At 37.5% G+C, this 14,629-nt stretch overlaps 2 protein-coding genes across 6 annotated transcripts; both read left to right on the forward strand.

Moving 5' to 3' along the window:
- Nucleotides 1–1,877: 1,877 nt before the first annotated feature.
- Nucleotides 1,878–12,890, forward strand: scml4 (Scm polycomb group protein like 4). Of its 5 annotated transcripts, none has more exons than XM_055044099.1 (6): nt 1,878–1,960; nt 5,075–5,277; nt 7,692–7,821; nt 9,741–9,950; nt 10,678–10,823; nt 11,776–12,890. In XM_055044099.1, exons 2-6 carry the CDS (start codon nt 5,080–5,082, stop codon nt 11,896–11,898), a joined length of 807 nt encoding a protein of 268 aa, XP_054900074.1. In that variant the 5' UTR covers nt 1,878–1,960; nt 5,075–5,079; the 3' UTR covers nt 11,899–12,890. The 5 variants fall into 5 exon arrangements, with proteins under 5 accessions (XP_054900074.1, XP_054900073.1, XP_054900071.1 ...); XM_055044098.1 differs by lacking the exon at nt 1,878–1,960 and adding an exon at nt 4,162–4,297; XM_055044096.1 differs by lacking the exon at nt 1,878–1,960 and adding an exon at nt 4,162–4,293 and having other exon boundaries at nt 5,043–5,277.
- Nucleotides 12,891–13,678: 788 nt separating this feature from the next.
- LOC129369107 (mitoregulin-like) lies at nt 13,679–14,225 on the forward strand. Its single transcript, XM_055044434.1, has 2 exons — nt 13,679–13,885; nt 14,008–14,225. The coding sequence occupies exon 1, from the start codon at nt 13,712–13,714 to the stop codon at nt 13,880–13,882; it is 171 nt and encodes a 56-aa protein (XP_054900409.1). The 5' UTR covers nt 13,679–13,711; the 3' UTR covers nt 13,883–13,885; nt 14,008–14,225.
- Nucleotides 14,226–14,629: the final 404 nt, after the last annotated feature.

Consider the following 14,629-nt stretch of genomic DNA (forward strand, 5'->3'; position numbering starts at 1 on the left):
ATGACAGATGTCCATAACTGAGACAAAACTTCCACATATAAAAGCCTCTGGCTTACTGGAAGAAGTTCTTTGCAGAGTAAGCTCCTATATTAATACTGTTGACGTCTAATCCCAAGATTTCTTTTGCATTGGACAATTTGGTTTGCTTGACTCTTACGGCATCTTATGAGTGCGGCAGATCTGTTAAGGTCTTCGTCGTTCTGTCATTTCGTGGGATTAGTGTTAAGGTAAATTTTTCTTATTTTAAGAAAATGATACCCTATATTTGTACATTTTTTCTTGTTTTTGAAAGGGGTCTTTTTTGCAGTGTGTGCCTGTGAAGCCCTTTGATGCAAAGCAACACACTGCGCTTTTTTTCTCTGCTGAGAGCAGAAGAAGAGTGACTTCAAGCAGCACTTTCAAAAGCACTCCGCTCAAAAGTCACCGGTGTGTTTTCTTAATTTAGTCAAAATGATTCAATTCCCTTCAGTTTATTTATGAAGCGGCAATTCTCAACAAATGTCATCTTGAGGCACTTTACAAAAAAAAAAAGTCATTTAAATTCAACCACACATACATTCCATTTGGTCTTAGTTGTCAGACAGTGCATTAAGTTCAGTTCACTATCCAAATTAGTTCGAAATGTTTCTATCCAAGGAATCCCAGCAGAGTGGATTGAGTCACTGACATTCACAAGCATGTCGTGACATCGGACAATCACTTCCACTGAAATGATACAGAAGAACTGAGCATTTTCTGTGTTAATACAATTTACAACCATAAAAACTGAAGAGTACTTTCAGTGTCAAAATGTTAAGCTAACATTGTGGGGGTATGCTAACATTAGCATTCCAACTTCAGTAGCAAAATCTAGCAGCGCAGAGCAGAGTGGAGCACAATTAAATTAGAACTCAGTGTTACATTGTTAGAGAACTGTGGTTTAATGGAAATGTGTTTATTCAAAAACATAATTACACTATTATTTCTGACTGCCATTTAAATTAGCTAATCCCACAAGATATTTTTTTCATGACATAGCTTTCCGTTCTCTTATCACACTTTATTTGGTGATAATGTCTGACTCTTGTGCCAATGCTTACAGAAGTTCTATGTAATTATGTCCTGTGATTAAACAAGTTGGAGCTCTTTGAACGTTTGAACAACAATAATGACAGAAATCCAATTTAACCCTGAAGAAAGACAGAAAAAGCTAAAATTACAAAGGATTATTCTTAAAGTGCTCCAAGGATGATAAAGCCCAGGCCTCGGTAAAATAAATAATAATTAGCAGAAAATAAGATTTGCTTAGAGCATGGGATTTTTGGCTTCATATTTTCCCCGATTTCCTCATTCCCATCCCTGCTTGCTTTTGTTCTGTCATATAAAAAGGAGAATAAAGCTTTGCTTGTTAATTTTAACCAGCGCCCTGGACGCCAAATTCCACTATTTTTGTCCTAAAGACACATGTTTCGACTCTTTCTTTACCATTAGCCTCCCGTTTGTATGTGACCTCTGAACACATGCTGTTCTAATAACTTATTTCCCATCTTTCATTCTCATTGTTTATATTTGTTCACTTTCTGTCCTTCATCTTTTTATTTGATGTTAAACTAATTAAAACACAAAGGAGTGAAAGGTTTCCAAATTAATTTGCAGAAGCCGTAATGAATTGTTATTGTTTCCTCTGACATTTATTCAGTGATGAGCATCGTCCTTCCCGGTGGACTGTGAGGGTATGAGACTGCGCGGTGGCCGTGATTTCACTACCGCCGACCCAACCAGGAGGCGGCTGCTCTGCCTCCTTCACCTCCCATGACCTGGCTGCCTCCCGGTGTCCTCGGAAAAGGTGTTCGTTTGCGACTGCGTCTAGATCGCCATGACCACCGGGGGCGGGGCTGCTGGCACCTCGTCGACCTGGAGGCAGAGTCAGAGCCGGTCGGGGAGAGACTGAGAAGCCCAGACCCTGAGGCCTGCATTCAAAGTAAGGGCATTGCGTCAATACAGCACCAACTAATATACCTGAAAAACATCTTTATTTCCTATTACTTCACTTTGACTTAAAGCATGTTCCTGTTTGTGAGTGTATTTATTCACACCTTCTTGAGTGACTTTTGGAGCAGGGCCTGATTTAATCGACTGCTGTCTTAGCAACGCTCTCACTTTGCTGTAAATAAAATTCATAGGGGGGCAATGGCAGCCTGTTCCAACATTCCGCTGATTAGAAAGCACAAAAAAAACCCTAAAAAAACACCCAAAAAACAGTTTTGTATTCATCTAAGAGTGTGAATTTCAGAGTTGAAATTCAGCTACATAAAACTATATGCTTTTATTTTGAAGTGTTAATGAGTCGGGGCATAATTAAACTGTAGTTACATATGTGTGAGAGTGTGTGAAATTCAGTGAACCATTTGCATGTGCTGTTTCCTTTTTCTGCACATAGGTGCAGAAAGATGCTAATCTCTTTTCCCTGAAGCCAGTGATTAAGTTATGCTAATAACTGCTGATGCATTGCTGTGACTGACACCAACGGCTTCCTGACATCTCTTCTAACTCCCCGCTTTGCTAAAACAAACCGACGTCTCTTAATTGTGAAAATAAAAGATTAGCGTAAAGGTTCACGATCTCCTTAATTGCCTAATTAACCACAAACAAATTAGTCTTTGGTCCTGTGATGCATTGTGCAAGGTCGCAGCTCAGAAATGCACATTTCATTTGCTTTTGCAAAAGCACCGCTGTTGTTGCTTATCGTTAATGAGGCCTCTCCTCTCATATTAGCCCATTTTTAACTAGGAGATGATTATCTGTTCTCGCTTGGTCTGCCTCCATCTGTAATGTGACGTGCTGGAATGGGGCAGGACTGATTGAGGATTGATGTTAGAATCTCAGTGTGTAATTACTATCCTGATTAATGGATGCCCACGCTGAGCACACACACACACACTCACAGGCCTCTGACGGTATCAGTCAGCGGAAAATTGGCATGCAGGCCATTTTCCTGTAAAGACAGTCAGTAGTTTAAGTCTCTAAACCATGTATTTTATTGTCATCAAATTTGGTGGTAGAGCAGCTTGAGAGCTGGAGTGTTTCTAGTATTGAATGATGCAGTGGGTAATATCTGTCTTTAGGGCCCCACAGAGCTACACTCATCCCCCCGCCACTACACTACTCATCACTAAATATACTTAATATCAGATCATTAAATATTAATCAGTTTTGATAGATATTTAGACATTTTCAGAAACTGATTGTTAAAATGACACTTTCTTAAGTCTCATGCAGTGCTTGAGTCTGCATGAGACTACTCTATGAGACAGTCTATGTCTCATAGAGTAGACATAGACTGTTATGTCCACTCTATAGAGTAGACATAGAAAAGTTTGCCTGAATTATTCAGAATTTAAACTCAGTTTTATTGGTAATTTACATTTAAATGCAAACAGCAAAGAGCAGGACATTTGTAACCTCTAAGACAAAAAAAAAAAACAATTGTGGAGTCTGTCTTCTTCTCTATCTCTTGCCTGAGGTGTTAATTTTTTCTCCTTTGTGATTCTTAACATGTATTTTTTTTTTGTTATAGATACAACAATATCAGCATGCAGTAGTTAAAACAAAAGCAGAAGAAGCCTGCAAACAAAAGGAAGAATGTGAGCTGTGAAAGCTGTGAATTTAAAAAAGAAAATTATGCAAAGCAGTGCAATCTTGAGAGGTTTCTGTAATCAGTCAATGTTCACAGAAAAACTGTCCTTTAACCTGACTTCTCCAAAAATAGTTTTAAATGTCAGCGAAGACTCCTAAAAACTCTTCATAAAAAAGGATTTAATTCTTTGTGAATGAAGCTGAGATTTCAGTTTGCAACCCAAGCACCTTGCAGAGGTTTCAATCTCTTGTAAAGGCAAGAAACACCCCTGCAGCAACTGTAATTACATTATAGCTACACACACACACGCACACCCACGCCTGCATGCAAACACACACTCGTCACTTTGAGCTTAGCACGTCTGCCGGCTGCCACGGGATGTTAGAGGCGTGTTGCTATGACTACTGAAAGGGGACACACAGGAGAGGAGAGGTGAAGAAAAAGAAGGGGTGGGGGCATTCGGGGTGGAGAGGGCGGAGATAGTGGGGGGGGAGTAGTCCGAGACTGAGAAAAAAAAAAAAAAGAGAGAGAAGGGCTTGTGGAGTTGCCGGTGTCTTGACAGCAGTGAGCGAGCGAGCAGCTGGGAACAAGTCGAGCTGTCAGGGGAGTATCCGGAAACCTGCAGCTGCTGGGAAGCGTCACTCGGAGTCCGGAATTACTAGACAGCTGTGCGCGTGGTAGGTAAGGCTCAGGATGATTCAGGGTCAGCTTAAAGCATTTGTTTTTGTCTGTTTCAGTCAGTGAAAAAGAAAAGGGAAAACAATTGGCACCACCTAATGTGGTTCAGACAGGGAATGTTTCTGTCATTCCCTGTCTGTTTATGCAATGAAATGATGTGTTTCACATTTTGTTTGCGGTGGAATTTATTAGATAGCTTTGGCATTTATGCACACACAAACACACATAAAAAATGCTTTTTATTTGCCTCATTGGATCCAGAGTTTAAATTGAGAGAATATTTCAGATTATTCATCAGGTTTCATGAACACAGCAGAGGTGTTGCAATCTAACACCACTGAAATGCCACTGAAATGAATGGCACTGAGACAAACACTCAAATCTACTGATAGTACACTTCATTGATTGGTAAATTGTGTGGGTGCTTCACTTTTATTTCCTGTGTTTGTGTAAGACTGTTTTGTGTGTGTGTGGGTGTGTGTGTGTGTGTGTGTGTGTGTTTATGCATGCATGGCTTTGTCTGTCTCTTGCAGAGCAGTAATGATATTTATTGCAATCTTTGCAGCTGGAGAGGGGGAGGGGTGCGGTTGAGTACAAAGCTTTATGTGGCTTTGTTTCACTATTTCCTATCATTTCTCTTTGCGTGTTTATGAAAGCGTGTTAGTGTGTGTGTGCGCGTGTGTGTGTGCGTGGAGGCTGAAGTTGCATGTCTAGGTGCGATTAACAGTCTCTCACTCGCTACTTTCAGTTTATGCAAAGGAGCATCTCGCTCTTTCCCAGGTCGGATGAGCACCCTTTCTACCGGCTTGGAGATGCAAACTTCAACCCTGGAAGCCCAGTTCATAGTGGCACCCCAGGCTAAAGTAACTGGCCGGAAGAGAGGACGGCCTCCTATCCGGAAGCTGGACTTCCAGAGCCACTATGTGGATTCTCTATCGCCCTTGAAGGTTCCAAAGAAGAGAGGAAGGAAGCCCGGCTTTAAGGTAAATTAACAACATGTTTGCTTCAAATAACAGCTGCTGGAATTATCATTTTTCTTTCTTTGAGAGTTAAACATTTGTTTCTCAAGCTGTGGGGAAATACCACTGCGGTTATCTGTGTATCTACACAGGATGTAACTATGTAAAGAATCTGTGTTTTTCATTGTGCAAAGGCTGTCCCTCTCAGAGGCTGCACAAGAAATGACTGCACATTAAAAAACTGTAAAGCAATGTTTTTTTTTGTAATAAAGTAGGTTCACTGTGAAAAGTATACATTAGTTTTCAGAAAATATGTTGAAGCAAGCTGTTTTACAATTGACAATCCCTGAAAGATTGATCTACATATTGAAATACACTGAAATAATTTTTTCTGAATGCAGTTAGTAAAAGTCCCAGATCCAGACTCAGTGCAAAAGAATATGGCATAAACAAATTAAAACATTGTGCATTTCTGTCTAAAAGACAGAAATGTTATATTTTGACCATTTTATGGCCTGCATAATTGTTGCCAGCTGTCCGGCAGTCAGTGAAATGCTCCACAATGAAGGTAAGTCACGAAAGATCAATGCTGGGTGTTAATGGAGTGCTGTATTCAAGCATGTTAATGGAAAGCTTAGTGGAAGGAAGCATTCAGTTGAAATATCTGTCACTTTTGTTTGTGTTAAAGTCTCCATAAAATAAAAAGTAATTACAAGATTCTTATATATGAAACTTTTAGGTCAGGCATTCACATTTTGCACAATTCGCCTGTAATTATAAAGCATGTTGAACTGCAATGTTGGTATAGTGGAGAAGAACTGAGGAGGAAGCCCTTTTGCACAGAGGACTTCCTCTTTATTTAGCAACATGTTAAATAAGATCATGATCAAATTAATTGTAATCACAGCACAGCCATAATATCAGTACATTATATCAGACTTTCACGGAGAATAATTCTGGTACATGTAAACCAGATTAGTCAAAAATTTCAATATATATTTATTCATTTTCTACCCTGTGCCCACTTTTCCACATGGTGTTTTGATCTAAAATAAAAATAATAATAATAGAAAAAATGTATATTTGTATTTCTGAGTCTTAAATAGAAAATTTCAAAACATTTTGGCATCAAATCCATAAACAAATAACAAAATAACTTTTCTGTGATTGATTTCCATTTGTTAGCTTTTCTGAAAAATAAGGAACTGACTTGGAGACTTGACTTACATATGAGATAATTTTAGAACATTGTTCTCAACCACTGGTAGCATTATCTTTATGCAACGTTTTGACTAGAAATAAATTACATAATAATTGTTACATACTAGTCCCACCACCTTTGAACTTTGGGTCGGTCCATCTCTATTTATCCTGTGAGCCACAATGTGATGTGTTTGAAAGTTTTTTGTCGTCATAAAATCTCTTCTGTCAGCTTATTTATGAAGAGTTTTTTAGAACACAGTAGAAAGAAACCTGGCACAAAATCATGTCATTTAGATGAAAAGCAGAGTTTTTTTTTTTACATATTTGAGTTCCTGCAGGCTGTTCTTCCTGTCATCAATCTGCAGCAGTGACATAAAAACACATGCAGACACTGATTGTCTGTAAAAATGATGCTTCCTTAGACATAATCTTAGGGAGCATTTTTGTGGCTAAATCTACTGATAAACTCGGAATAGGTTAAGTAGCGCAGCCAAGATTAGCATGAAAATACAAGAAAAAAATATTTTTCTGGAGATTGGATTTGTAGTTTATACAACAAAAGTAGTAGATATGCCTTAGCAGGAGCAAGTATTTGTGAGAATGGAAAGCATTCGATTCCTTGGATTGCATACTTCTTATGACCTGGACTGATTAAAGACCTGATCAGTGGGACAGTGAAACCATCCCAGTGGGAAACTAAAATAAACATTTTCCTAACACACAATCTCATAGTAATTTACAGAGCTGTGGGTGAGAATGTTTCGCTGCACTGCATTTCAGTGCAGAAATCCTGCTGGAGACAAGATAGACAAGAGGGCCCAGAAGAAAACAGTGATGAGAACCGAAACGATCATTGGGGGATCCTCTGTTCAGGATTTGTTTCCGAGCCGCTGAAAGAACAAGACAGACCTTCTTCAAGAACATTTTGAACTGCTGCCATAAAGCAATGTGTATGGCAACATCAAAAGCAACATTGTCTTAGAGGATTGTGAAGCCAACAGACAAAGTGCAAACTAGATTACATTTTAAAACAGCAACTACTGCATCGTTAGAGACTAGTTTTGAGGTGTTGCTACATTAAACCATAGGTGTTTGTACATTACTTTGTGTTCTGTGTAGAAGTAGATAGTCATTTTCATTCATCCAGTCTGCTCTATTTTGTTCTTCAGAGAACCAGAGAATCTATAGAAAAGCAGAATTAATATCCAAACGTGTATGTGTGTCTACTTGTGCAGCTGAAGCCCAGGATGGTGATGTCCTCACTCGCCAACTCTCCTCCCAACAGTACGCCAGAACCTGAGATGGGGTCTATCCCGCAAGACGCTGCTATCGTCCCCCACTCTGCCACACCGCAGATCCTAACAGGTACACACACTCTCATATACAAACATAAGCTTTTCTGTACAAACAGGTCAGACCTATTGTTTTTTTACATTTATTACACACGTGGAGCTCTCAATAATTTTTCTTTCCTTCATCATTTCCCTGTACTGATAGGAACTCTAATTGGGATAAATGCATTCATCTTTTATGCAAACGTCATCTGTCTGTTTTGATCTGTAAAGGCATGAGTGCCCGTCTGTCTGATTATAAATAAATTCAAATGCACCCATGTTCTTGTTTGCATAATTGAATTTAAGCACAACCTTCAAACACAAGCATGATTTCTGCTTTTCCATTAAGTCATTTAAAGTAGATTTGAGTTGGTTTGTTTTTTTCAATTATAACAGGAAATTCTAATTTCATAAATCCATCTGTATTTTTGTGTCCCTTTTTATTTAAAAAAATATTTGAATATTGCCTTAGGCATATTTGACATTGGAGGGGGAACCGCATGTTTTGAGGACTGGCCTTCGTGTTTGATGTCAGAGTGTAGACTTCCCGAGAAAAAGCACATATGTGCAAAAAGGGTCATGCATGAATCAGTAAGATCCCTGTGGCGTCACCCAGATACATATGTAAATCATGTGTGTGGTTAAATAGAGAAGCTCTTTAAAACATGCCATGTGCTTTTAACTGCAGTTTGTAGAAAACAGGCAATTGTGAATTGTTCATCCCGTAATAAAAAGGATTTTGATATTTTTCTGTTTCATTAAAGTATTTAGTAATTGCCAGTGAATAAAGACAGCAGTTCTGTTCTTTGTGTGTGCAGTACAAATATGAGAAGTGTGCGTGTGTTCGTACATAATCTTCCATATTCATTCTCACAGATCTTGTCTCATAATTGATTTTTCTGAATACAATAAAATACGTTTGACCTTTGCCAGAGCACGCTGTTGAGGTAATCCAGAGGCGTCTCTGTGGAGTGTTTCCCGTCTTATAAATCCGCCGTCTGGCAAATCCATAACTGCCTCGCTCGGGCAAAACCAGAAGGCATCTGCATTATCGACAAGCTGAAAATTGGTCGACACAAAGAAAACAAATACAGAGGATTTACTGTTTGTGGCTCTTCCATTTTGTTTCCACACAAAGAATGGGCTGTGATAGCTGCCCTGAGGATTAGCTCTTTATTTTTAAAGAAAAACTGCTGTCTGATGTTGTGGAAAGTTAGATAATCGTATTTTAGACAGAACTGAAACTCCGTACAGAAGTACAATAGCAAAATAATATTCAAATATGTTTGAGATAAAGAAATAGACTGATTTCTGTATAAAAAAGCCATAAAATAAATTAATTTGGTCATGCATATTCTTACACAGAAGAAATTACAAAAACACAATTTTATGTTTTTCTAGACCCCAGAATTATCACTGCCCTATAAAATTGAATCAAGTTTGATATTTAATTGAAAAAAAAAGATTTGTAGGAAGATTTCTCTATTCTAATTTTTCATGTTCCTTTGGGAACTTCAATCAGTTGCTCTTCAGAATAACGGTCCAGATCATCAGTTTGTTGGAGAAGTCTTTATTCTTCTTTGTTCATTTGTATTTTTATAAAAACCAAAAATGACCATTTGTTAAAAGATGTCTCTGCCAAAAATAAACAAAAAACTTGCCTTTTCAATTTCTAGGAGAAAATTGGCACATATATCTTGAGAACGAGATTTGTTTTGAGATGTGAGCGCAGATCAAGGTCAGAAATCCAAAGTGGTGATTTGGTTCAATTTATAATTTGTTTGTTTCCCCAACTGACTTATTTACACACATTTGGATTTAAATGAAGTTTCTCCTGTTAAGTTTTTTTCTTCTGTCTTCCAGGTTAGTTAATTTTAAACCAACTGAATTACAAACATTACTAAATAAGTGAAATGCTTATTTAGTAACTTCCTGTTTTCCTTTTCTCAGCAGACACAGCCCTGCCTGATGATTTCATATGTGACCCGCCTGCAGACAAGCGCTACTCCATAGATCTGAATGACTCTGCATTCAACATAATGGCATCGCAGTACCTAACCAAGCCTTCTTACATTTACCGTAGTAATAGCTGCTCCACTCCAATAGGTTTATGCAGACAAGTTTCCAGTCCGGCGACTTTCCAGGATGGAAATAGAACCGGTGAGAAAAATAGGCTGTTAATACACTCATTATAAGTTTTTTTTTATTTTTTTAAAAATTTTTTACTATTGTTTTGAAGAAATAATAAGTAGTCATTTGACTTATTCTTTCAGCTGTACATGTGTTATAAACCAACAATAAGCAGTAACAAAGCGTTTGATAAAGGGTAAAGGGGAGAATAGTGATCCCCACCCCTTATCTTGAGTCATCATATATGTTTTATTAATTGTCTACAAAGATTTTCTAGACTAATTACTAAACAATTTAAGCATTTGTGCATCATTTTTAAAGTCTGTATTCATATTTCTTATTTTGAATTCTCTGGCAGTGTTTCTCTCTATTTCAAAAGATGAAATGCAAAACAGAACCAACTCTCACTAGTACATATGAAATAGCTTTTGCTTTTCTTTATTTCTCTATTTAAACATGTGACACATTGCATGTCTCTTTCACTTCTATCTAGCCCTTCAAGTATATTAAATCACAGTTCAACTTCCTTCCTGCCACGTGCAGCCAAAGCTGCTTCCTTTGTTCACAATGTGCTTCATTTTAGATATCCTTATTAACGTTAAAGATTATTTAAAAGAAAATTTGAGCAATTTTAAGACTCATATTTGCCTAGAATGTAGTTTGTTTATCCTCCAAAAAAATCATTGGCGTTTTTTAGTGTTTTCATGATACTTAGGCCCATCATTTTTGCTGTTTTTGTGTTCTCCATGTCAAACAGCCCTCACTCCCTTGCCAGACGTTGGAGAGGGCAAGCGTCTTTCTGGGAAGGACCCATCCAATTGGGGTGTAGAGGACGTAGTGTGGTTCATCAAAGAAGCTGACCCACAAGCCCTGGCACCCCATGCTGAGGCTTTCAGGAAACATGTGAGTTCAGACTTTTAGTTTTCGGTTTTCCAGTTTAGTAATAAGGAGTTTTTCACAAAGCAAAACTCGTAAAAAAACAAGCAAAAAACGAGACAAATAAACATAAACTGTCAGATAGAGGATTACTTTTAATCAGAAATCACAAAAATGTTATTAAAGGAATAGGTCAGGATTTTTGATGTGACCATTTGTTACAAGGTCATAGACAGTTAATGTAATAATGTCAAAAAATAATGCTTCTAGCATCTTAGTTTAGTTAACATCAAACAAGATTTATTCTTTCAAAATGACTTAAAACTCCAAAAGATTATAAAATCATATGCTTAAGTAGCGTATTTTGCATATGCTACTTAATGAACCTTTAAAGAGTTTTGTAAGCAGCTTCCTTTTTTTTTTTACACATAATTATTTACATAGGAAATGGAGGCAGGAGGTGATGTATCCACAATAATCTTACAGTGTAAAAGGTACAGACAGTGAAAACATTTCAAGCATTTCCAGTCCGACATAAAAGTAAAATTGTGTTAAAAGCAAACATATTGTAGTATTTTCAACCCCTTTAGATTTTCTGTTCTGAGTAGGTGCTTCAAACAGGAAAGCCATCATTGGCAAACAGTGTCCTACATCCATTTCCTGTGTAAAAAAGACACACACAAAAAAAGGCCATTGCAAATGTAGCAACTGTTTAAAAGCTCACAAAATAGCTTTGCCATAAACCAGAGATTGGAGGCTTTTAAGATGGTAGAAATCCACTTTGGTTTTGGTCTCTTTTAGCCCCGCTGTTAGCTTCAACCTATAGATCCAGTAAATCTGGAACATAATTATCTTCAAGATGAGATGCTCTCTGTGGGTAACCTTTCAACAAGAACCTTACTTCAGCATTTATGAACCATCTCTTCAAAGCGTTAAAGAAGCATTGATTTTAATCTGTTTGGTGTGGTTTGTGTTTCAGGAAATAGATGGAGACGCACTCTTATTACTGAAAAGTGAGATGATGATGAAGTACCTGGGACTGAAACTGGGACCTGCGCTCAAACTCTGTTACCACATCGACAGGCTCAGACAGAATCGCTAGTAATTTCCTGTAAGAGAACTGAAGGCTGAAAAAAAACATCACCTCAGTGTCCTGAATATGAGGTGAAATTTAAACGTTGGTGCTTTCACTGCATCTGAACCACTTTTTGTTGACTGAACATTTTATATGTACTTACTGGGACTATTTACAACTTTTTTTACTTACCGGCAATACTTGAGTGGCTTTAAATAGCAAATAGTTTTGCTACATACAAATGTCAGCCAACATTAACTATAAGCAGCATTAATTTAAGCGAACCATAATCACAATCATGGAGTGCTCCACTAACGGTCTACAAAAAACTTGTCACAGTGTTTTACCTCATTATCATTTTTAAACTCAGCAGTATTCCTCAGTTCTCCAACTGCTTGTTTGAATACATTTTCTTTCTTTCTTTTTTCTTGACCAAGTTGGAATTGTACAAAGATATTTTTAATTTTTTGATTCTGAAATTGTCTGGCAGGGAACAGCTGCTGGTGTATTATCCAGGTTTTTCTGTTGTCTGACTAGTTCACTAACAAGTGACGACAGACAAAAAAAAAAAAAAAAGATCTGTGAACATTTTATCTCCATAAACTACTGGATAGCAAAATGGATCAGTGGTACTGTATTTCTCAAGTAAGAACTCCCTTTAAAATTAGGAAAGAAAAAAAAAAAAGCTCATGTAACTTGGTGCTGCCACTACATCTACACTCAACATACTATATCATATCTTGTATTAATGTCTAATTCTAACCTAATAGCTTGCCATTTTTGTTACATGGTACCTCGTTTCATGCCATTCTGAGTATAAATGCCTCTGCTGAAGAAGTAAGTAAATTTTATAATTGGTTATAAAATTTTAAAAGAGGCTAAGTGGCATTAATCGTTTTCTCATGTGATGCTATGACAAACTTCTGGTTAAACTTAATCTTATGCTGTACAAGGCAAACTTGTGAAATATGTTGAACTTAAAGTTAACTTTTGATTAAACATGTTTTTTTTTATCTTTCTATATGGTTCTGGTTATTTGTATTTAGTTAAGGTAGTTATGACTTCTCATTGTTCTTATTTTCCACTTTCACAGCAAACTCTATCAAGCTCACTCTATAGACCTGTTGTGAAACAAAGAGGTCCTGGATTCTGGGGTGGTGGATTGAAGAGTGATATTTGAACTTTCCAATGGTTGTGGTTTTCTTTTATAACCTAAACCTGCCTTAAACCTCTCCATAGCTACTGTATATGTCTGACCTATCTGGTGTGTTGCTTGGCCTTCGTAATGCTGCTTGTTCACTATTGAGCTTTGTTCTTAATAGAACATACCTAGAACAAAGTGCACACAGGTGAACTTCATTAACTAAGTAGGTGAGGTCATGAAAGGAATTGTTTTTTGTTTTTTAAAGAATTGGGTGTTTTAAGGAAAGGTTGTATTTAAGGGCATAAGAGCAAAGAGAGGCTGCATTAAAAAAAGGCTAACATACATTTTTATTTGTTAAAAAAATGAAAACGACTTTCTTTTTCTCACTTTCGACTGTGTTTCTGATTATTACATAAAATATCAATAAAATTTATTGAAGTTTGTAGTTGTGACAAAATTGTTAAGTGCTCAGATTCAATTGAAATTTTATAAAATGGCAGTTTAACTAATAACGTATAATTGCAATTACTAGTATAAAAGTTTTTTTTTATCCCCCAATTTTGTCAGTAACTTTTGAGTAAAGCCAAAAATAATAGCTGTAAAATAACTTTTACTTTGAAAAGACACTTACGTCGCGTTGCGTAGAAAGTCGTCATTTCCGGTATCCTGCCGCCCATCGAGCTGCCAGAGGTGAACATGGGAGACGTGTCGGAGAGGACCTTGCAGGTCGCGGTGGCGGTTTCTTTCGCTGTGGGTTTCTTGACGGGCTGGCAGGCCAACAGAATGAGGAGGAGGTTCCTGGACTGGAGGAAGAAGCGGCTGCAGGATAAACTGTCGGAGACGCAGAAAAAGCTGGACTTGGCTTAAATGGTAATATGACGTCAGAGTTCAGCTTAATGTATTTGGGAATTACCAATTACAAGCATACATTAATGGGGCATTTCTCCCCCATCCCCCCTATTTAATTACGTGTTTTGTTTCTTATTTGGCAGGTCGGCTGTGTGAAGCTGGCTCACTCCGGTCGTCCTTCGTTTTTGGTCTTACCACACCCTGCACAAGTTTGATCAGGATACCTGCCAAGCTGTCTTCAAGACTTATATCAAAAGAAACATATCATGTGGACATGTAATATATGGGAGTTTGTCATGTGTTTTTATAGCAGTGAGACTTTTTTTCATATAATGCAAATAAATTAATATATTCTTTCTTCTCCTTTCGTTACTTTTTGGAGTATTTGACGAGGTTACACACAGCGATGCGTGACCAATAGTTAGAAATTTCCCGATTTACCTCTTACTGAACGGTGTAGTTTGTGAGATTTTAACAAATTTGTGGTAGTAACTAGTCACCGTGGAAAACCGAATAATACTTGTTTCTGGTGTGATTGTGCCATCTGCCGGATAGAAAAGGACATTACAGCCAATGCTGATAAATCATCCATCCATCAATATCTGGTATCAAAACAAAATGTAAGAGACTGACAATGACAACAACTTAGCCATGCAGTGGTAAAATCTGAGAGCGGGGTATGCTGAAGAGCAAAGTGTACAGAGGCTGGCAACATTTTGCTGAAACAATAGATATGACCTATATTTTTATAAGAGTAATTATGAA

This window comes from Poeciliopsis prolifica, unplaced genomic scaffold (genome assembly GCF_027474105.1).
Source record: "Poeciliopsis prolifica strain line A6 unplaced genomic scaffold, Auburn_PproV2 SCAFFOLD020, whole genome shotgun sequence".
In the NCBI taxonomy this organism is placed as follows: Eukaryota; Metazoa; Chordata; class Actinopteri; order Cyprinodontiformes; family Poeciliidae; genus Poeciliopsis; species Poeciliopsis prolifica.

Bases quoted from the DNA above. Each gene is read 5' to 3' on its own strand.
- LOC129369107 (XM_055044434.1), top strand. From the start codon at position 13,712: ATGGGAGACGTGTCGGAGAGGACCTTGCAGGTCGCGGTGGCGGTTTCT.
- scml4 (XM_055044099.1), top strand. From the start codon at position 5,080: ATGAGCACCCTTTCTACCGGCTTGGAGATGCAAACTTCAACCCTGGAA. The intron at 5,278-7,691 runs GTAAATTAACAA...CTACTTGTGCAG, and splicing joins GAAGGAAGCCCGGCTTTAAG to CTGAAGCCCAGGATGGTGAT. The intron at 9,951-10,677 runs GTGAGAAAAATA...CATGTCAAACAG, and splicing joins CCAGGATGGAAATAGAACCG to CCCTCACTCCCTTGCCAGAC.